Source organism: Toxorhynchites rutilus, chromosome 2, assembly GCF_029784135.1.
Source record: "Toxorhynchites rutilus septentrionalis strain SRP chromosome 2, ASM2978413v1, whole genome shotgun sequence".
NCBI lineage: Eukaryota > Metazoa > Arthropoda > Insecta > Diptera > Culicidae > Toxorhynchites > Toxorhynchites rutilus.
The window spans coordinates 42707761-42730489 of NC_073745.1; the positions used below are offsets into that span (position 1 = coordinate 42707761).

The 22729-nt window shown below is 40.7% G+C and overlaps 1 protein-coding gene across 3 annotated transcripts in view; it reads left to right on the top strand.

The window, feature by feature from the left end:
- The window catches only part of LOC129768046 (uncharacterized protein K02A2.6-like), a 100714-nt gene extending 79173 nt beyond the window's left edge, over window positions 1-21541 (top strand). For 2 of the 3 annotated variants that reach the window (XM_055769420.1, XM_055769419.1), the window contains 2 exons: window positions 17393-18388; window positions 18500-21541. In XM_055769420.1, the coding sequence (XP_055625395.1) occupies window positions 19030-21408 (2379 nt within the window). In that variant the 5' untranslated portion in view covers window positions 17393-18388; window positions 18500-19029 and the 3' untranslated portion in view covers window positions 21409-21541. The remainder of the gene's footprint in view (window positions 1-17392; window positions 18389-18499) is intronic. The other variant, XM_055769421.1, reaches the window with a different exon arrangement.
- The last annotated feature ends 1188 nt before the right edge of the window (window positions 21542-22729 follow it).

Sequence of the window (22729 nt, forward strand, 5' to 3'; positions counted from 1 at the left end):
CGCTTATAATCAGATAAGAGTGTACAGATCACGTTGGCCATGCTTCACTGTCAATTTTTCGTAAATTTGGAAAAATGTCGTCGAACGAAAAAGAGCGTCGTGAATTAATCCTGTGCACTCATTTCGAGAATCCGGAGTTGTCACATCGGGACCTCGGTAAGATGCTGGGAATCGTCCAATCCACGGTCAGCAGAGCACTAAAACGATACTTCGAGAACCTAACCATCGACCGGAAGGTGAAGAACGGCAAAAATGGATGCTCCGTCAGTGAAAAAGATCACAAGCGTGTAGTTAACCAGTTTAGAAGTGATCCGAGAAGTTCAGTCCGGGATGTCGCCAATAAGCTGAATTTGTCAAGTTCATTCGTCCAGCGGACCAAGCAGCGGGAGGGCCTGCGTACATATATGGTTCAGAAGGCTCCTAACCGCGACGAAAGGCAAAACATGGTGGGGAAGACGCGAGCCCGGAAGCTGTACACCGAAATGCTGACGAAGCCGCATTGCCTGGTAATGGACGACGAAACCTACGTCAAAGCGGACTTTCGTCAGCTGCCGGGCCTGTTGTTCTTCTCCGCAGAGGACAAATTCAGCGTTCCGGAAGAGATTCGCAAGCAGAAACTATCCAAGTTTGCCAAAAAGTACATGGTGTGGCAAGCGATCTGCTCTTGCGGAAAGCGGAGCGCCCCCTTCGTGATGACCGGCACGGTAAACGGGCAGGTTTACCTTAAGGAGTGCCTACAGAAGCGCTTACTACCACTATTGAAGCAGCACGAGGGCCCGACCATCTTCTGGCCGGATCTCGCTTCGTGCCACTATTCAAAGGACGTGTTGGAGTGGTACTAAGCCAACGGGGTCACGTTCGTGCCGAAGGAAATGAACCCGCCCAACGCGCCGGAGCTTCGCCCAATAGAGAAATATTGGGCGATTATGAAGCAGGCCCTCCGGAAGAACCCAAAAGTTGTCAAATCGGAGGCGGACTTCAAGAGAAAATGGATTTCTGTTCAAAAAAAACTACAACCTGACGTTGTATAGAACCTTATGGACGGGGTAAAGAGGAAGGTGCGAGCATACGGGCTTGGGCTCGAAGTATGAATAAAAAGAAAATGCCAAAAGTTGTTTAATAGTTTTTATTTTACTGTCTAAAATTTTCAAAAAGATCGTTCTACTGGGCGAATTTCTACAGCGTTTTTTCCGTGATGCAATTTGATGTGACACACCCTTTAGTTTCTATGCTCTCTATTATATTGGTTAGTTATATTGTGGGAGTAGAAAGCGTTTACGTGAGCAGATGTTATTTATTATTATTAGACGACACGAGCACTTCCGTAAATTGAAATTTATCTTCACACGATCTGGAAAACAGACTTTTTTTTCTAGTCTTCTCACCTAACTCATCATAATTGAGGAGCCAATCACATGGGTTGGGTCTGTTTCGATTAGACATTATTCAGACATCGTCGCGATGCCAGGAAAAACAAACCACATAAATATGGAGCCCCGACGTGTCGAGGATTAATTAGTTATTGCTATGCATCATTTATGTTAATTTCATTTGGATTTATTATTCTTATGATCACGCTCGGTACGGCTAACAATGGGCATCCGTTCGAACGTCGAGGTTATGTTTTTTGGCCCTCCTTCCCCCCGACTCGCTCGCTGCTGTAATTAAGTCAAATTGTCATATTGGCTGATTGTTCGAGTTTTTTTTTCATTATTGCTCTATTGCAAATGGAGTGGCCACTAGAGCATAGTAAAATATTTTCCTTGGTGGTCACTTTGCTGATGAAACCATCGGTTATGTTTTTTTTTTTCTAGGGGCAACCGCTCCGTTCAAGAAACACGAACGTCGATATTGAATTAATCGAACGTTGAATATATTACGGTCGTTGCGCAGCAGCGTGATGACAAATTGGACACGGAATATTACTATATTGTGACCATCGGTACGATTTGTTATGAATGAACACTGTATGGAAAATATATAGAAAAGATGAGCAAATGTCAGTCGAAGCAATCACATAGTCAATCTCGGTGTGCTACACTACTTGATTGCATGTTCCCGATTCCTGCATCAGTTTTTGTTTTTAATTTTTAGATTGAACACATAACGTTGCATACCCCGCTATGTTTTAATTATCCCCCACTACTGGTTCTTTTTTATTACTTTTCGTATACTCTTAACTTTACGAGCTCCATATAGCGTTTCCTTTTTATGTGGAAAAATATTTTCTCGTGCTGGGCGGAATCCTTGCTGCTTCCCGTTATTTCGTGGTTTGTCTCTATATAGTGCTCGTCCTGCTGGTCACACTCCCGGCTGGGCGTGTGGTTTTGCTGCTTCCTGCCCGAATATGTGGATATATTTCGCTCTCTAATGGTGTGCTCCAGCCGAGATTTAAAACGTTTCGCTGCATAAAATGAAGCCATAAAGTAGATTGGAAACGCTCGCCATAAATTTCTGCGTGGCTGGGCAATCCCCTCGGAAAAGTATCAGCGTACGATCAAATTTGCAAATCAAACTGCTTTCCACGCGTTGATATAATTCATGCTGCTGGAAAATATAAAGCACATTTTCCCGCTCGGCCGCGGGGTTTTTTTTTGGTCAGCGCCGGAGTGATTATGTGCGGAGGAATTACTGTCGAATCGACGACCAATCTATCTGGAGTGGGAAATTATGGGCGCGTCTTCCGTGCTGCAAGAAAACAAACAAGAAAAAAAACCATCATCCATCTTCCGTACTCTCCACGGGACAGAGCCAAACCGGCAGAACCGACAGTAACCGAGGGGTGGGACCAGAACGAACCGAAACGGGAAACTTTCCCCGCCAGGCGCCAAAGTCTATTGTGTGGAGAGTCATCTCCGGAATACATTTTGAATGTAATGTTGCAGCATTAGGCTGCTGCAAAACACTTCAACTTTCGGAAGCCGGCAGCAAATACTTTTGGAACAATATCCTCTTGATGGTTGTTTCTTGCTTGTTTCCCTCCGTCACTTGCAATTTTCGCCACTTCTTCTCGGGGTCTGCCACAACGGCAAATCTCAAGCTGCTCAACTTTGACAACTTGGTCCCTGAGCTCAAGTGTTTTCGTACACATATGTACGTGCGCTCGAATGAGGATACGGATCTCCGGACGACTTTGCCAATCCATTGTTCCAATTTGTCGCACTTTCTGCGCGCTCTGATGCGGGAAGTTAACTTGTTCGAATTCATTTCCACATTCTTCTATCCTGTCGCTCTCTCAGCATACAAACGCAATCACACATACCCGCACACACACACACACACACACACACACACACACACACACACATGAACATGAACCATGCAAAGAAGACCATATATTCGAATAGAATATGACGGCAGTTTCGCACGAGACAATGTCGCATCGTGCAAAAAGAAGAAAAAAACAACTATCCACCCACGAGACCTCCCCCTCCCATCCAACGCCAGCAACGAGTTCAAACAATGATCCATTCCGAAGTTTACGTGGGAATGCGGAAAATGTCCGATAGGGAAAAGACGGTCATAAAGTTGTTTGAACCATCAACCAAGTGAAGATATCAATTTTGGTGCGTTTTTCTTGCGCTCCAAGAATTCAATAAGCTAACTTCTTCGCCGGGAAGGAAAAAGTTCTGCGTTATCTATCCCTTGTGGAAGGCTCGAATCGACAAAGTTTTCCAGAGGTGTGTATCAATCACCGGCTGGTGGATCTAGTAAGAGTCACCCGCACACACATCGTAGGTCTATTACCGAAGAAGGTGGTATACTATGCTGGTATTATGAAAGATCAAGTTGATACGCTTCAATTGAGCTAAGTGATGCAGTAGAATACCATTTAGTCTAGTTTATAAGTTGGTGTGGTGAGAGTGAGGCGAATTCGTGTGAACATTCCTGCGACTAGATGATAGCACAATTTTCAATAAAATAGGCACATGTATACGAACAAAAGTTTACTGGATGTTCAACGATGTGTAAAGAGTCTGTTGAAAAATCAGAGAAAAGAAGCCAATTATGATTAGTAAATCAGTCACTCTGTATCGCTAAAACTTGCGTTGAATTTTGAATCACCTTTTGTCGGTTCTATTCCTTCAACTTTTCCTAAAAGTAGTATTTAGCGGAATATACTATTTGCTCAGAAAATTCGCATTTTATCATTAAAAAATAAAGTTTATTACCTACAAGCACTATTATAATGACCACATTTCTCTTGTTCTTGTCATCAAAAAAGAATCGTATGTTTTGTGGGTAGTGCTATGAGAAAAATAATGACAACAATTTTTAATATAATGGAAATGTTCAATAGTTTCATTTTATAGCATATGACCAGCCTTGAACTCGAATTATAAACATTATTCTTTGCTTAGGACCTCGCAGACCAGAAGAAGATACTATCTTTGTGAATCGCCGTGCTCCGTGGGGTATGCTACTTTGCCCCGGGACTCGCAAACACATCTTACCTCTGCAATGACTGTAACAAGGAAGGGCCATATTTTTCTGGTGCCGTGTTCATATGAGCTGTCAGATCGAGCTCAAAGGGTGCTATGAAAGAGGTATACATAAAAGGTGGGATGAACGAGTATGGCGAGACAGTTATAGCTGGCAGTGCTGTCAATATGCATTCTGGAGTACACACATCATCTCCCCTCTCTAAAAAAACGAAATCCTTGAAATAAATGAAAGAAAATTTGACTCTCTTTAGTTCTTTTCCAAAAATTTTATGCTGCCCTCAATTTATACCAGCGCGGTCGTCTCGATCCGCTTTTAATTTATACCAGAGCGGTCGTCTCGATCCGCCTTCAATTTATACCAGCGCGGTCGTCTCGATCCGCTTTTAATTCATACTAGCGCGGTCGTCTTGATCCGCTTTCAATTTAACATGATTCCAATTCCTTCCACAAGCCCGATCTTATAAAAAAAAGGACATCACTTCACATCTTCTTCTCCTTCTTAAATGGCACTAACGTTCCTAGAGGAACTTCGCCGTTTCAACGGAGTACAGGTCGGACTCGATTATCCGTAGTATTGTTTTTTTTTCACTCCGGATAATGGAATCCTCCGGATAATCGAGTCAAAACAATTTTTTTTCTTTATTTGTTTTTTGTATGTATTTTTCGTTTTTTGAAAATAAAAGAGGAATCTGATTTTTGATTCATCCCCTTAAAGTCAAAAACACCTTTCTTACATGACAAAAATAAATTTATCCAGATTCTCTCAGGAGGTGATGAACGGTCATATTTGATGAAAAAAAATCCTCCTACGCATATTTTCGAATTTCAACAATGACAGAGTTACAGAACTTTTTTTTGTTTCGAGCTCTGTTACTTCAAACTGGCTCTACATTAAAAAGTACGCTACGGAAGATGATTCTGATGCTTTCATTTGAAAGATTATAAAATTCAGTACAGGATATAGTAGTGGAACAACTAAATTAGTAAATTTCAATAACATTTTGGAAGTGAAACACTTAAAAGTTAATAATTTTTAATGTGTTATTATTAATTTTATCCTAAAAATTTATATTAAACTAGATTGTTTCTATCAAATAAAATAAAGTTCTTTAACCGCTCCACAATTTGTTGCTTGACGCACAACTTCTTTCTTTCTTATTTTGGCTGCAATAACGATATAAACAATTCCTAGTGAAAATTTAAGCAAAATCTTCAAAAATCACGATTTTAAGCCCACTTAAACTTCACCTTAACGTTGAAAGGTTACATTTCTTCTTTTCCCAAAATTGTATATAATCGAATCACACATAATCGAGTCTGTATATAATCAAGTCCGACCTGTACTGTATATTATTAGTCAAGTCATTTCATTTGATACTTATATTGAGGGGATTGCAAAAAATACATAGTCGACCATTTTTGGCGGCGACCTTTTCAAATTTATGTTGTTCATAGTGTAATGTATTCTCCAAATCAAGCCATTCAGCCATTTTCTTGCGGCGGCCAAATTGAATTTTTCAAGATCATGGAATACGCAGTTTTATAATGACAGTATTTAGAATTAAATGTATGTTCCAAATTTAAGATCAATCATTCAACAGGAACGGGGTCAATTTTCTATTAATGTGGGACAACCTAACAAACATTCAAACATACATGGAAACAGATCAAGCTGAATGAAACCATTCAAAAAGTAATTAGTTGTTTGGCGACTGCGGCCATCTTGAAATTGAATTTTTCATTATCTGCTATGTTCTACTAGTCGAGAACGTTCTTTTGATACATTTTTGGGCAGCATTTTTCCTAAATAACTGTGTTCTACTAGTAAATCCTTTTCATTTGATACCCATATTGATGGGGTTCTGAGAAAATAGGTAATCCGCCATTTTGTAGTGGCCACCATCTTAGATTAGCATTTTCCATAAATAACTGTATTCTACTAGTCAAACCCTTCATTTGATACCCATATTGATGGGGTTGTGAAAAAAATATATATGGCGCCATTTTGTGGTGGCGGCGACTTTGGATTTGCATCATTAAACTTTTGCGGTCGTATGTCTGCTCTCAGCCACCACAGTGAGGAATAATACTAGATACGTTATCCAACCGCATGCAATAATTTACACTACTTTTGTACGAATTTTAATGTCTAGTGAATTTGGTCATGAATTAATACGCAGTTTCTATGGATAATAGATAACGGTACTCGGTGTAAACAATAGATTATTAGCGTGGAGAAATAAGAGGATCATAGGAAATTATGACGACTAGTGGTGCATGGATCATCTTCCGCAAATGTAAATATTAAATCCTAGAAATTGAAAAATTCCAAAATTTTGAGAAATTGTTACTTTTCGAGAAAAGTAATACAAAAAAAATGGTTTATCACGTAATTTTGCATGAAAAACTATACAGACATTTTCATTCTAAAACAAACTGTTCTCGAGTTAGACAAAATACCAATAGAAGATTATATTTGATGAATAAATCATATGCGTAATATCATGAAAACTCAACCATTGTGGATGTATAGCCCGTAACTATAAAAGTCAAAGGATCAAAGAAAATGGCTCGGTTGTTCACAGCTTACGTGAGTTATTTTCAGAATATGGATTTCAGTGAAGAAGTCCAATGATTTAGTAAATATATATGAAGCACTCTCAGTAAATATCTGACATTCAACTCAATCAGTTTATTGATAATTACGGAATACTCAGATTGGGCGGAGTTTTGAAATTCTTGAATACGGAACAGCTTTTATTTAATTTAGAGTGTATCGGTGATTATATTTGAATAAAATATTTATTTTTCGTGTCCACGTGGACATAGTCTATACCCCCTCCTTCCTCTCCGTGGACAAGCGTGGATAATTTGATACCCCTACCCCCCCTAAAGTTGTCCACGTGGTATGTGGATAGCCCCTAACACGCCTTGAAGGCATTCTGGTGTCCTGTGAAGCAAATCATGATTCTAGAATGTCTGAGATTTTGAATAATTTTGAATACAGGGTGGCGCATAAGTCACGCAACCGGTTTGCACAAAAAAAACATCCTATAAAAAATGTCTCACGATACAAGTTCTCGATTAAAAACGATAAAAAGTCGACAACTGAACCGCTTAGGAACCAACACGCTCGCTAGTTGCAGCGCGATCGTTATTTTTTTTTCCTTCAGAGAGCGTTGCGTGACTTATGCGCCACCCTGTACTTAGACATTTTTAATGAACATCTCTCAACAGCGGTCTGTATATGGTGTCTTATATAAATTCCCATCAAAATTTCAACTAATGTTCTTTGAGAAAGTATTCCATAAGTTAGCGTGAAAAGATGAGCATAACGCAAAGTTGACACCAGACTATCGCATCTCATTCCACATTAACCGCTTCGCTCCGGTGGAAAATTTAATTCTATGAATCGTTTGAACGCCGAACCCATCTCGTCGCAATACTGTTTCTTACGTCTGCGAAAAAAATGGGTGTTTCATTTTCGTCATAAAGCTCTCCTTGCGTCGCTTCGAATTCCTATGCACACAACAACCATTCTGATGTAAATGCAACCATTAAAGCACCTTACAATGGTTGTTTTTTTTTTGTTGCTTCACGGCAATACAGAATAATGTTCCCTTTCTCTGCAGCCATAAATTTAGCACAACTACTAGCACTAAATGATCTCGTCTGTCACCGCTCCTTTCGCAATTCCCATTCATTCGAGGATCGCACAAAAAAATATAATAAAAATGCATTTCGAGATTTCTCCCTCTTCGAAGAATTCATTATTTTCCGCCTGAAAAGAAATGCTTTCTTCTACTCCCAATTTTTTTCAGTATCGGCCGGGAACAGTGCAATACAATGAAATCGAGCACTCATCCTATATCGCGCATTGTTGAAAATGTAAATGACAATTCCTGCACTCAATCGGAGGGAAAATTATTCCCTCACACTCAAGGGTAAGCAGCGGAGCCGAGGCGGGCCGAACCGGGGAATATTCCAATTGAAATTAAAAACGTTTAGCATCGGGTAGGGAAGGACAAAGGCCTCTTGCCCAAGTGAAATCCCTTCCCCGTAAGATCAAATCGTTCGCTTTCTTCTGTTTTTTTTCTTCTTCTCGGGCTCAAAACCTGACCACTGACGCGATCCCGCCACCCGTTCCGCGGAAGGTTAATTAGAATAAATTTCCGAAATTAATTGAATACCAGCTTATTTTTTCTCGGTAGCGCGGGAATGTGCGAAGGGATTCGTCTAGGAATGACTATCCTATTTTGTTTGCCACACCGTGGCTTCCTCAGGTGCGAAAAAAAACCAGAAACGGCCAGAAGAAACGGGTTTCCACCGCAGCGAAAGCGTAAGGGTGACGTGCAAGAAAATGCTGGTTGTAAATATTTCCACTCCTATTACCACTCTTTTGTTCCGTAGGGAGAAATTTAAGATGCATCCGCGAGGTTTTTTGTTTCTCTGCTTTTGGCTTTAGGGAATGCAAGGGGAGGAAGGATAAAAGACAGCTCGTCCTACCCAGGATTATGGAAACAAGTTGGGTCACTTTCTTCTGGTTCATTTGTGTGTGTGTGAAACTGATGCTTGTATCGGACCGTGAATAATGGAACCAGTTTCGTGTGGACCCCGTCTCCTGGAGGTTTGTAGGGGATCTTGATCAAACATTGCATTACAGCATCTGGACAGCAATTCTCGTTATAACAATTGCTTTGAGTTAATCAAAATATTTTTCTCATTAACAAACGTCTGTCTAGGAATGAAACAGTGGACTAAAAGTATAGGGTGATTAATTTAAATTTTTTTCGGGTGCTCTCTTCAGAAATAAGAATAAAATGTAAAAAAAATAGTTGAGCAATTCTTGTTATCATATGATTGTATGTATTATAACTACATATTGGGGGCATAACGCTGGGCCTGCATAAGAATTTCCATCCTAAGAAATGTCAAACAATAATTCCATCGAAAAAAGTTTTTGCAATTCCACGCCAAATCAACTGAAAAATAGCCAATTTCGATGCGACCCCTCCGATTTTTGAAACATTGAAAATTTTGAAACATTTGGTGGCAGCTAACTAAAATTACAATTTTTACTATCAGATGACCAATTTCAATTACGACTCATTTTTTATAAGGGCGTGTGTAGCATAGTTTAGCTTTAAAAAAAACATAATCCGAAATCTAGATGTCTGATTGAAATACTATGTACAGCAAAGTTGTTGTGAAATTAATGAGTAATTTAGGAAAAAAAATTATAGGAGGTTGTGTCCAAGATACGACCGCATTGTTGACGTAGAACTACGCTGTTATTTTATATAAGCCGCTTGTTTATACCTTCGGATATTATTCTATAATGCTGTGAAATTTTAGAAACAACTGCTTAGTAGAATAATCTCTGAAATGATATTGTAGAATCAGTTGACGATAATTGATTGATGATTCATTCTTGCCCTCGCAAAACAATTGTATGTCGCAATTTATTTCATGTCAATGCATTGAAAATTTACCTCGAAGGCTATTCCGGTGGCCTTTTTCGAAATTGACATAGACTCGGCTATAGTCGATTATATACATGTTGCACTAGCACCATTATTCCATATCTCATAACTACATCAATATATCTTTGGCACCACATGTAAACAACAACAATGACAACACTTGCATGTATCAAATATCATGCTACATGTTATTTAGTATTGCTTCAAAGGAATCGCACCTCTAGATATCGTTCGTACAAACTAAGCGTAAACCAAGCGCCAAACAAGCGTTCACCATAGCATGCATACAGAGCCATACATTGGTGGCTTGAAACTACTAGCAATATAAACATTTCTCATCATTTTGCGCTATTCTCAAAAGAAACGCTTCTGTTAATATTACTGGCCTCGAAAAGAGTTGCATTACTTTCTCATGCTTGAGAGAAGCGCAGCTGTCACCCTTAGTGGAGGAAGTTTTGCTACTGGCAAGCAACCAAAACCTAATCATATACAAAATTCCAGAACATTTACTTTATTGATGACTAAACAAGAGAAATAAACTCTTTTTGTTAATAACAACCTCGAAAACAGTAGCAATGCTTCATTATGATCAATATTTGCGCAAATGCAATCCTAGTTGAAGGTAGTTTTGCGACTGGCACGCGAACCCAAATAAATTATAACATTCCAGTAAGACATTCAAGATGCTTGCTATTCCCAAATAATTTTTTGGTGCACAACCTTAACGTCTGCTTCGCCATAACGTCAGTTTAATGCATTGATGCATCCTCAAAGGCACCAACGAAGCCCTTATGAAGACGGAAAATAAACAATGTTAACTGCTTGGAAAAAGACTGAATTATGCCACACAGCTTGTACTCTGCTGTAACACCCTTCTTCTTCTTCTTGAATGGCGTTCACGTTCCCTGTGGAACTTTTGCCGTCTCAACGTATGCATTAACTAGCGTCATACTAAGTTGAGATTTCTTCAGCCAAATAACACGCCTTGAATGTATTCCGAGGGGCAAGCTCTAGAATACGCGTGACCACAGTGCAAGTCGAAGGAAATTTCTTTGACGAAAAATCCCTCCGACCAGAACGGGAATCGAACCCGAACACCCGGCATGATAATGTGAGACGCTAACCACTCGGCCACGTGCTGTAACACCCATCGATGCGAATTCGCTAATGAGTTTATCAAGAGCGACCGCCTTCACCCCCAGCGGAGGGTGCCTGATTTTGGTTGCTGCCTGGGCGTTTACATTTTCGACCGACGCGCCGAAATCGCCTATTTCGCTGTTGTTCGGTGCGGTGTCACATTTGCGAAGGCTCGATTCAGTCCGAGCGCTTTTCACTGCACCAACACCGCGTGCATCATTAGATGACGCTTACCTCGAAATTTTATTGCCTCTGGCAATGCGTTCGTTTTTTGCAGGGCTCGAACCTGCCTTCCTCTTCTTCTTGCTCATCGCACACTACGCGAAGCGTCCAATTTATGACGCGGAAAGAAGAACACACGATACGAATCACGCGAAAGATGAACAGAAAAATCAAACGACGATTTCCAAGTTGGATTACCACTGGTGGGGTCCAATCTTAGATCGAAGCGCAGCGAAAGCAAAGTGAACTGGATTACTCAACAGCCCGATGCCGAATGAAAGTTTGCCTCAGCGAGATCCACTGTTTATACTCTAGGCAAGTATTCCCCTTCATTCTTCTTCTTTTCCTTTGTTCACGGAGACTTTAAATCCTACGATTTCCCCTCCGTTGGTCGTCGATAAGTTGCTCGTTATTGATATCTCTGTTCGGGAAAGCACTCAAATGGACAGAACAAATGTATGGGAAAATAGAAACACTTAAAGTTTTCATGAATTTTAACCATTTACTAACCAGGGGATTCTAATGTGTAGCATATTAAACAAATCTTACGGAATTTCCGATTCGTTTAGTATGTAAATCGCCAAAATCCGTTCGCGGCAAAAATAGTTATTAACGTTAACTTTATTTCATAAAAACGTGACCTGTTTTCTGATTTGACACCCTTAATGAAAGACGTAGTTCTACATCAAAAGTGGGCAAACCATGATCATATTTTCGACTGGACAAACCAAGATCATTTACCCTAATTGAGCAATTTGGTATCAATTCATAACATACGGAAAGTCAAGACATGGTTTATTGAATAGGGGCTTCAGATTCTGGACTGATCAGCTTGCTTACCAGATCAAAACCTTATCAAGAACTTAAGAGGAGTGATCTTCTTCTTCTTCTTCAATGGCACTAACGTTCCTAGAGGAACTTCGCCGTCTCAACGTAGTATTACTTGCGTCATTTTTATTAGTTAAAAGTTACTTGAACTGATTGTGAACTACACATGACATATGAATTACAAACTCATTGTAATTCATTTGGAATTAATGTTAATTTTGTAAAGGAGTGAGAGTTTTTCTATCTGGTTCTATAGTTATGAAACACTGGAAATTTTTTTTTTTAATGTTTCGCGCCTGAACACAACAATAAAGTTCAAATGGCCAGTCTTTTAAATGAAGATAGTCGTTATATCCTACACTATATAGGGTAGATAGGGGTAATATGGTTCCCCTAAGAATGAAACGTCCTAAATCATGTAGGAACATTTTTAAATTATGCTACATGTTAAAACCTCACGATTTGAAACCTTATAGATCGATGTACACTGTGTGAATATGCTTTTAAAAATGTTTATGTGGAAAATTTACACTTTTAAAAATGTGTTCCATTTCCGTCGATCGAGAACACTACGGGGCAAAATGGGCCACCATCTGGAGCAATATGACCATGTTGTTGATTCAATCTTCTAAGTATATTTTCGCTAGGAATTAACGTAACAAATGCATAAAAGGAAAGTTTATATTTTGCAACTATCACGTATATTTCATTGAATTTCATTCAGTTTGCATGCACAAAAAATTACAATGTGATCGAAGTGATTGGCCTGCAATTTTACGTTACTCAAAGCAGGAACGGAGAATATTTGTGCAGTTATGTACCCACGAGTGGCATCGATAGCATTGGTTCCATCCATCGCCGTACGTAGAGGAACTGATTTGTGTCCCACAGAATCAACATAGGGTGTCCTGTGGAAGATTCTATAATCGTTATTCCATGCTCAGCACCCAGTACTCTGCTGAAGTTATAGCACTCATCTGCCTTTTCCCCCACATTGCTAGGATTTGGGATTTTGTGGTCTGCAGCTGTTGAAGGACGATAATAATCATTAGATTATTTGTTTCTCCTATTGATAAAAGATATTTACTAGAATCACTGATGTCTCATCGACGTTGAATTGTCTTTCTGGTGGAATGCTATATTTCCGCTGTACGAATTTCATTCGTCGTTACACCATAGAACCGTTTTTCCATAGAGAGAATATAATCTACAAGCATTTTCTCTTGTTGCGTCGTAAAAAATTACTAAATGATCCGAGCAGCTGAACTGCACAGGATCTGCACAACGTAAATAACGTTTAAGTTTTTCTCGTTGGATACAATGCACTAAGACTGCATGTCGCACTCACGTACCATTCTTCACTGCTTCGATTGCCGCTTTCAAGCTGGTCTGTGACCACTTTTTACGATCGAATGTTCTGGTATAATTCCGCACCATGATTCACCATCTAGCTATTTTCAACTATGTTTACAAATTTTTACAGCTGTATTTACAGGTTATGTTGAAAAAATGCCTGGTCATACTGCCCCAAGCAGGTATGACCATTCCGCCCCGTACATTTACGCTCAATATAAATGAACTGATCTTTTACATGAAACGGCAGGGCAGCGCAATAAATCAGTGGAAATGTTCAGAAATAATACCAGTACGAATTGATATAAAGAGCAGAGGCATAAGTTTCAGTATTAAGTGTACAGAACTTATTTTGTTAACTGCTTTTCTAATATGGTTTTCGTGATAATCAGTCAGTGTGAGATTTCTTCCAATATCTTTACAAAACAATTTTGAGATTTTGAGTAATGTGCGTTTGAAAACTCTTAATGAATCGTTACATTTTTCGTAGAGTGACCCCCCTATATAGAAATCAAAGACATAGTCCTATGTGAAAAAAAAAATCAATTATATACAATTATACATAATGAAAAGAAACCGGGAACTGTATATAATCGAGTCCGCCCTGTAATTGATAATCAATGTGTTATTATTTTTTTTACTTATTTACTTTCAATCAATTGTATGAAGGAAAATTATCATAAGAAATTTTTTTATTCATCTTTTAGGTGGATTTTATCATCATTATTTACTAATACTACTCAAATAGCAATAAAATAAATTAATATGAACTATATTTCTGAGTTTATTGTCATGCTTCGATTGTACGATTGTAAATTGTACTTTATAATTTTTAAAATGCAATGTACGATAATTTCTTATATTCTGGCTAATATATTCCGAAACATCTTCCATTGTCGGCTAATATCTTGGATAACAAGAGAATATTTATTATCATTATACAATGTATTACCCATGGCATCCAGCTTGTAGCAAACAAGCATTCCATCATAAATCGGACAGGAAAAGCAAACAAACGAAGTGAAATTGCTTCGTAAGGAACCGTAATAATTATTTTTCCGATCCCTTCCGCATTTTTTGTTTTGTTCTGACTGCAACAATGTAGCAATACGAGAAAAATTTCAAACCCGTTCGACCGTCCAGCCACCCATTAGCAGTAGTGGCTGCGAAATTATCAAGACGAGGGACGAACTGGGTTCGCGCTTCCTTCGTACCCTATGATATTCTTTCGCATTCACTGGAATTACTCATTTAAGAATATTGTCTGATGATTTCTGCTTTCACGCTACGCTGCGACCCTGCCGCTGTTTTTCATCATCTTCCGCGGATGCAATCGACTCCCCGGTCTATTCCCGTAGCGAATCCCGCTGCTACTGCTGCTTCAGTTGCAGCTGCCTCTCTCCGCGATGATATATTGCGCGAAATTATTGTAATGTTAATTCTAAGGATAACGAAAGCGTGAATTGAAAGAAAACCCTGCGCTTTCTATTGCCGCGAAATGAAAGAAGCACTTTTAATCACTCAACTGCTCTGTGTCTCTCTCTCGTCCCTTCTTTTCACGATTCGCTGTGATGTTATTCCATCAATCTCCTCCCCATGGTGATGCTTTCGAAGACTCTTCTGCTTATGCTTCTCTCTCTCCCTCTTCATTCGGTCAAAAGATTTTCTAGTCCTTTGTTTTGCCCATGCCATTCATCATCATGCAGCGCCGCGGAGCGCGAAATAGGGCGAGGATTGTTAATCTTTTTAATTCCACTATCCGTTCATCCGCGAGAACCGGTTTTCCGGGCTTTGAATGCGATTGCGTTGAATTGGTACTTTTTTTTTTTGTTTATTTTCGTGGGGTCGTTTGATCTTCGTTATGAAGCGAAAGAAGAAAAACACTTCGCGGAGGCCTTGTAGTTATGTAATCTTTGTTTTGATTCTCGCGAGACCGGTTCATTAGAAGTTACCCCTGCTACCCCTGTTATTCTCATTCGAACCCTTCGAGCCGGGCTTGGTGAGATTTGGAAGACCTTCGTCGGTCGGCAGAGCGTGAAAATGACTGACAGATATGATATGATGGGACGACTGGTTTAGCTTGTTTTTTTTTTTTTTGTAATGTGTGTTTGTAATTTCACTGATAAATGCTGCCCTAGCAAATTCAAGGGTCGTAACTGGTTCAGAAGTTTGGATTCCTTCGTGAAACATTCTATTGTACGAATCGAAATTCGCTACAATCTTTGCAATACATCCAAGGTGGCGTGGGATCGGACGGTCTTCGGTACTTTTTATGCAAAAGTCATTTCAGTGGGGATTCGAAGTTTCTCTACATCTATGAAACCATTCAATGTGTTTTAAAAACTTATCTTGTTTTATAAATGTTCATAGAATGGGATTGTTTGATGTGACATTTCACAAAATTTCACTCATTTAGCCTCAAACTACAGTCACGCCAGGCGCTTTGGCTCTAATGAAACTAAATGAATTCAAACACATATTCGAAACTAATAACAAAATGTAGTGTTCAGTTCATGCTAAGTATTACTTTTTACCATAGGCCATTGGCCGAACTTTTTCCCGAACACGGTTCATCATCTTATACTTCAGCTGTTTTCTAACTTGTTTATCTGCTGAATACCAGTGACACCATTGTAGTTGTATCTCCTGCTCCGACCTGTGGAAGTTTGCTATTTTCCGGACCACACTGTCGATCGAACACGGTTTGAAGCTTTTCAGACTTGTCCTCTTCTACACTTACTATATGGGCTGAAATTTTACCGGATTTTTTTATGAAAACAATCGTTTTTTTTTTGACACAGTTTCCTTCGAGGGCAATACATTTGGTATAGCGAGTTTCCAACATTTCCTTTCTGTAGTACGAAACGTCTAAGTCTTCGAAATATGCCTCAGTACCACTCTGCAGACTGCCGATTGGACTCAGGAGTGTGGTGATGAATCCAAGTTTCATCCATTGTCACAAAACGTCGAAAGAAGTCCACTCGATTACGCTTCAACAACGCCAACAACGCAACGCTGTTTTGGTCGACGGTCAGCAAACGCGGCACCCATTGCGCGGATAGCTTTTTCGTGTCTAAAATGTCATGCAAAATGTGTCCCACTCGTTCTTTTGAAATGTCTCCACTTTATGATCGTTCAAAACTGTAGAGATCTGTTTAATATTTAGATGATGATTTGTTTCATATTTTTTATCATAATTTGTATCAGTGTTTGTTCGGAGAATCCATCTACTTGTCATAACCCTAAATGTCAGTTATCTGTGTTACTGTGTGTGTGAGTGGTTACCATGTAACCGGTAGTGAAATCGCGCGAACCAACGGCTCTTCCATTTTGATCCCGACCAGCGTAGCGAGTAGCAGCAAATAACCGGTACTCCAGATCGAACCGACTCAACAATTTTGGCGCAGCCGGTAGTAAGATGGTGAGTATAATTGAAATGGAGCAGAAAAGAATTTTTTTTTAAGTGAATTTTATGGTTGTTTGAAAGTGAACATAAAGTGAATTTTATTTTTGGTGAAAGTGGATTTGTGTTTTGGATTGAAAGCGAGTCCGGAGCGATCCGTAGCGCTGTGTGCATGGCGAGGCCGGAAATTCCAAAGCGCTTGAAAGCGGGTCTGGATGAACCCGGAGCGCTGCATTAAGGGCGAGGCCGGAGAAATCCGAAGCGCCATAGCTGACAGCGAGTTCGAAACTTTGAAACGCTAAAGCTGCAAGCGAGTCCGGTAAAAACCGTAGCGCTGTATCCAGAGCGAGTGCTCAGGGCGAGAGAAAACAGAAGCGTCAAAAGTTGAAAGCGTGCTCTTGAAAAAAAAACGTGTTATTGTACTTTGTAGGTTAGGTTTTCGGAAAAAAAATTATAATAAATAAATAAAAACAATGTCATGACGCTAGTATTAATTATGTTTTCATCTGTTTCAATTGCAGATGAACGACGATGAAAGAAATCGTATGCCGTTGAGCTCGTTTAACGACAAAGTTGATGCGCACGATTTACGCCGTGAGTGGGAGGAATGGCACCGTGCCTTCGAGCTAATTATTCAGTTGCGAAACATCGAATCCCAGCACGATAAGTTGGTCATCATGCTGGCGATGGGAGGACGAGGACTGCAGCGTATATTCTACAACTTACGCCCGGTAGCGGAGGAAATCATCCCGGAACCTGTGAAGACACCGCTGATGCCACTGGAAGCTCCGGAATACGACAACGCTGTCAAAAGGCTGAGGAAATTTTTCATAGGCAAGCACAACGAACGAGTGGAGCTAGAACTTTTCCGATCGCTTCGCCAAAGTAGCGAAGAATCCTTCAATAATTTTATACTTAGACTTCGTACTCAAGCTGCTAGATGCGAATTCTTGGAACGTGAAGAGACCGAGCTCATGCAGCAAATCACGATGGGTGCTCATGACGAAAAAGTTCGCGACAAAGGGTTGGAGAACGTCATGAGCCTGGATGAAATAATTACTTTTGCAATCAATCGTGAGATCCTTTTGAAGCAAAGGGATAAACAAAAGCTTTTCCGTGCCGAAACGGAGGTCAACAGTGTAAGATTCGGTAATTTCCGAGGTCGAAATACAAGTCCGCAGCGACACACAGGAGGTAACCAGCGATATGCCAGGCAGTCAACTGGTCAGTGGATTAGGCATGGAGATACTCGTTTCCGGAGTGAGTGCAATCGATGCGGTTCATTCCGTCATTCCGAAGATTCTCGAGAATGTTTCGCTCAAGGAGCGATGTACAACAATTGCGGACAGCGAGGACATTACGCCAGGAAGTGTGACAAACGTGCCAGACAACATCGAATTCGTCAATCGAAGCGTGATTCAAGTTATCGTGGTATGGCTGAGGCAAACTCGGTGGGTGCATCGGAGTCCTGGGAGGAGGAAATCCCTCACCGACCAACTGCTGACGACATCGCGAAGGTAGAATGATTTTGTTTACTTTTGTTTTTTTTTAATGCTAGTTGTACTAGTTGAAATCTCTGAATTTGTTTTGAAATAAACGGTTGAATTACAAAGTATATTTTAATTCAGGTGGAATCACATGCCCTACATAACGGCTCTGTAATATGCCAGATCGATACAGTGCCGGTAGAGTTTGTTATCGATTCTGGGTCTTCCATTAATGCCGTTACGGAAGATGTATGGAATCAACTAATAACAAAGGAGGCAATAATCTTCAGGAAGAGATACCAATGTGACCGTAAATTTTACGCTTATGCCAACCACGACCCATTGAACGTGATCGCCATTTTCGAAAGTTGGATATCTGTAAATCCAACAAAGCCGAAAACCTATGCCGAGTTTTTCGTTTCGAGGGTGCACGGAAATCACTTCTTAGCAAACGAACGTCGGAGGAATTACGAATTTTGAAAGTTGGGCTCAATGTCCTTCAGGTTTATCAAGATGGTGAAAAAGAGGTTAACACTCTAATCAAACCATTCCCAAAATTTCCCGGTATCCAAGTAAAACTGTCCATCGATTCTACAGTACCTCCAAGGAAGATTGCATATTTAAGGATCCCTGTCGCATTAGAGAGAAAGGTTGACGACAAAATAGATGAAATGCTCCGCAGTGACGTTATAGAAAGGGTTGAAGGTCCGGCCGAGTGGATATCACCCATGGTGATTGTGCCGAAGGACAAGAATGACGTCAGGATATGTATCAATATGAAACATCCAAATGAAGCCATCCAAAGAGAGCATTATCCATTGCCAGTCATCGAAACCTTCCTGAACAAGCTCAGAGGATCCAGAGTTTATTCGCGATTGGACATAACGTCTGCATATCACCATGTCGAGCTTCATCCCGAATCCAGGGGCATAACAACGTTCATGACTGGAAGGGGCTTGATGCAGTTCAAACGCCTTATGTTCGGAATAACTTGTGCGCCCGAAAAATTTCAAAGAATTATGACGGAAATGCTATCCGGGATCAATGGAGTGATCGTATATATCGACGATATCGTTGTTTCGGGTAGGACGAAAGAAGAGCACGACAGACGACTTCAGCAGGTATTGGCGGTGTTGGAAGCAAATAATGCTATGCTGAATAGAAGTAAGTGTGTCTTCGGAGTCGAGAAACTTGAGATTCTTGGTTTTGAAGTAAGCGCATATGGTGTGAGTCCATCGGAAGAGAAAATCCTAGCCATTAAGAACTTCCGTCCGCCTTCGTCTAAAGAAGAAGTCCGCAGCTTCCTGGGACTTGTCAATTTTGTTGGGCAGTTTATTCCAAATCTCTCCACGAGAACGGAATCGTTAAGGAAGTATCTTCGTGGCGAAGTAGATGAGTTTGGCGAGGACCAAAGGTATTGCTTCAATGATCTGCGTCAAGAGCTCTGCAACAACGTTCGTAGATTGGGATTTTTCAGCGCAAACGACATTACCGAGGTGTACGTCGACGCTTCTCCTGTTGGACTAGGTGCTGTGCTAGCCCAACGAGATAAGGATAATGTGCCAAGGATCATATGTTTCGCCTCGAAAGGTCTAACAACAACAGAGAGAGTGTATCCTCAAACACAACGGGAAGCGTTGGCCGTTGTGTGGGCGGTGGAAAAATTTTATCTTTACCTTTTTGGCCTCCGGTTCACCATATTCACGGACCATAAAACCCTCGAGTATATACATGGAGGGAAGCATCGTGATGGGAGACGTGCGTGTTCAAGAGCAGAAGGGTGGGCATTGCGCTTGCAACCCTACGATTTCGACATTAAGTACATCCCTGGGTATACTAACATTGCGGATGTGCTATCTCGTTTGGTGGTTGAGGTTGAAAAGCCATTTGAAGAGCATACAGATCACTTCCTATTCACAGTGGGAGAAGCACCTTTGGCGATTACGTTAGAAGAAATAAAACAGGCGACGATTATAGATGAAACCCTAGCATCAGTAGTTAAGGCGTTAGGTACTCACGATTGGTCACCGGAACTTTTCAGATACCAGGCTTTTGAAAAGGAACTCGCTGTGATCGAAGGTATTGTAGTGAGAGATGATAGGATTGTCCTCCCAACAAAACTACGTCAGAGGGCGCTGCGGATTGCACACAGAGGACATCCGGGGGTTGTTGCGATGCGGAGAAACATAAGAGAGAAGATGTGGTGGCCATGCATGGATCGTGATGTGGCTAACGTAGTACAAGAGTGTGCTGGATGTGCGGCCGTTAGCAAACAACATCCTCCTGAGCCACTCATACGTAAGGAGATGCCAGAACGACCATGGCAGGAAATTGAGATTGATTTTTTCTCGGCCAATGAATGTGCCACGTTTCTAGTTATTGTCGATTACTATAGCCGGTTTTTGAGGGTTATTGAAATGAAGTCAACGACCGCTGCAAAAACAATTGAAGCCTTGAAGGGAGTTTTCCGTGAGCAAAGCGATCCTGAAACTGTCCCCAGCGATAATGGACCTCCGTTTGCAAGCGAAGAGTTTACAGGATACTGCAAAGGAAGAAATATCAGGCTGATACGCACCATTCCCTACTGGCCCCAAATGAACGGCCTAGTAGAGAGGCAAAACCAAGGGATACTTCGGACGTTGCGTATTGCGAAGGCCACTAATTGCGATTGGCGTAAAGCGATTCAAGACTATATGTACATGTTTAATACTACACCACATTCAGTAACCGAAAAATCTCCTATGGAATTGATGACAGGACGACCAGTCAAGGATCTTTTGCCTTCGTTGAGAACGGACCCACACTGGCGCAGAGATGCAGAGGTGCGAGAACGAGACGCAATGAAGAAAAAGCTGGGGAAGCATTATGCGGATAAGCGCAGGCACGCTAAGCCTTCCGACATAGAGGTAGGTGACTCTGTGATGATGAAGAACTACGAAACAGGGAAGCTTGAACCAAAGTTTCGGCTTGAGAAATTCACGGTTCTGAAGAAAAATGGAAGTGATACTGTCGTTGCCAACGTAAAGGAGTCATCTATCGTCGGTCAGTAACACATTTGCGAAAATTCCCAGCGTCCGCTGAGAAGAAACCACCGGAAGATCCAACCCCAGATGAGGAAAGAGAATTTGCAGAGGTAGATAACCCAGGCAAAGCATCTCCGAAGCCCCGAAACTTTAAGCGGAAGCAGGGGAATGAACAGAAAGGTGAAGGGCATGAAAGTCAGGAGTCCGCAATGAAGCGTCCAACAAGGGAGAAGAAAATTCCGGCGAGACTGCTGTAAAACCTCGGTTATATTTTTTTTGGATTTTTGTCATTATTCATGTAACGCAAGAGAAATATATTTGTTGAATTAATGTGTCGTATCTATTTTCTACTTATTTTTTTTTTTTTTTGAGTAGGAGAGAGATGTAGAGATCTGTTTAATATTTAGATGATGATTTGTTTCATATTTTGATCATAATTAGTATCAGTGTTTGTTCGGAGAATCCATCTACTTGTCATAACCCTAAATGTCAGTTATCTGTGTTACTGTGTGTGTGAGTGGTTGGTTACATGCAAGGCGCTTGTATAAATGTATAACAGGTGAAGCAACATCATCACTTCAATGAGAAGGCTATTACGGTTTGTGGAGCGGGGGTTGTTTGTTTTGTTATTGCTAGGATACGACATTTTTGCATTTTCACATGCGAGAGTAGTGGATGAACTGGATGAGAATGAAATTCTACAAAATCATCCTGTCTTTTTCACATAAATTCGCGAAAGCCGAACAAAGTAGGCATCGTTCGAATAAGCGTCGCAGCAGTTTGTAGAGAGCCGCCGGCAGCGTTCTGATGCTATTTGTAAACAATACCGACAGCAATTCCAATATGGCTGAAAGTGCATTTCATATGATTGTTTCACCTGGTATATATAGAGGCGCCTTGGTTACATGGTAGTGAAATCGAGCGAACCAACGGCTCTTCCATTTTGATCCCGACCAGCGTAGCGAGTAGCAGCTCAACCGACTCAACAAAAACGAGTCGATAGTTTGCGATTTCTGGATTCGTAGCCTTTTTGGACCTTTCAGATGTGCATCTGCAGTGCTTGTACGACCCATTTTAAATTCACTAAATTACCGATAAACTGTTGTTCTCGAAGAAGCAGAAGTGGAATAACATTTAGTCAACCACAGCATTCTCATTGTGGGGTACTTCAATCCCAAGGAATGCGGAAACGCGCTAACGGATAATCAGTATTGTTCGGATTGGAGAAAATATAAACCGTTCGGTTCGGTGGTCTTATCATAACCAGAGCTGCATTTTTTCATCAATGTCACTGACAGCTGACGAGGCACGTTAGTCACTCCCTACTGACAAAATTCTCGGACAAATG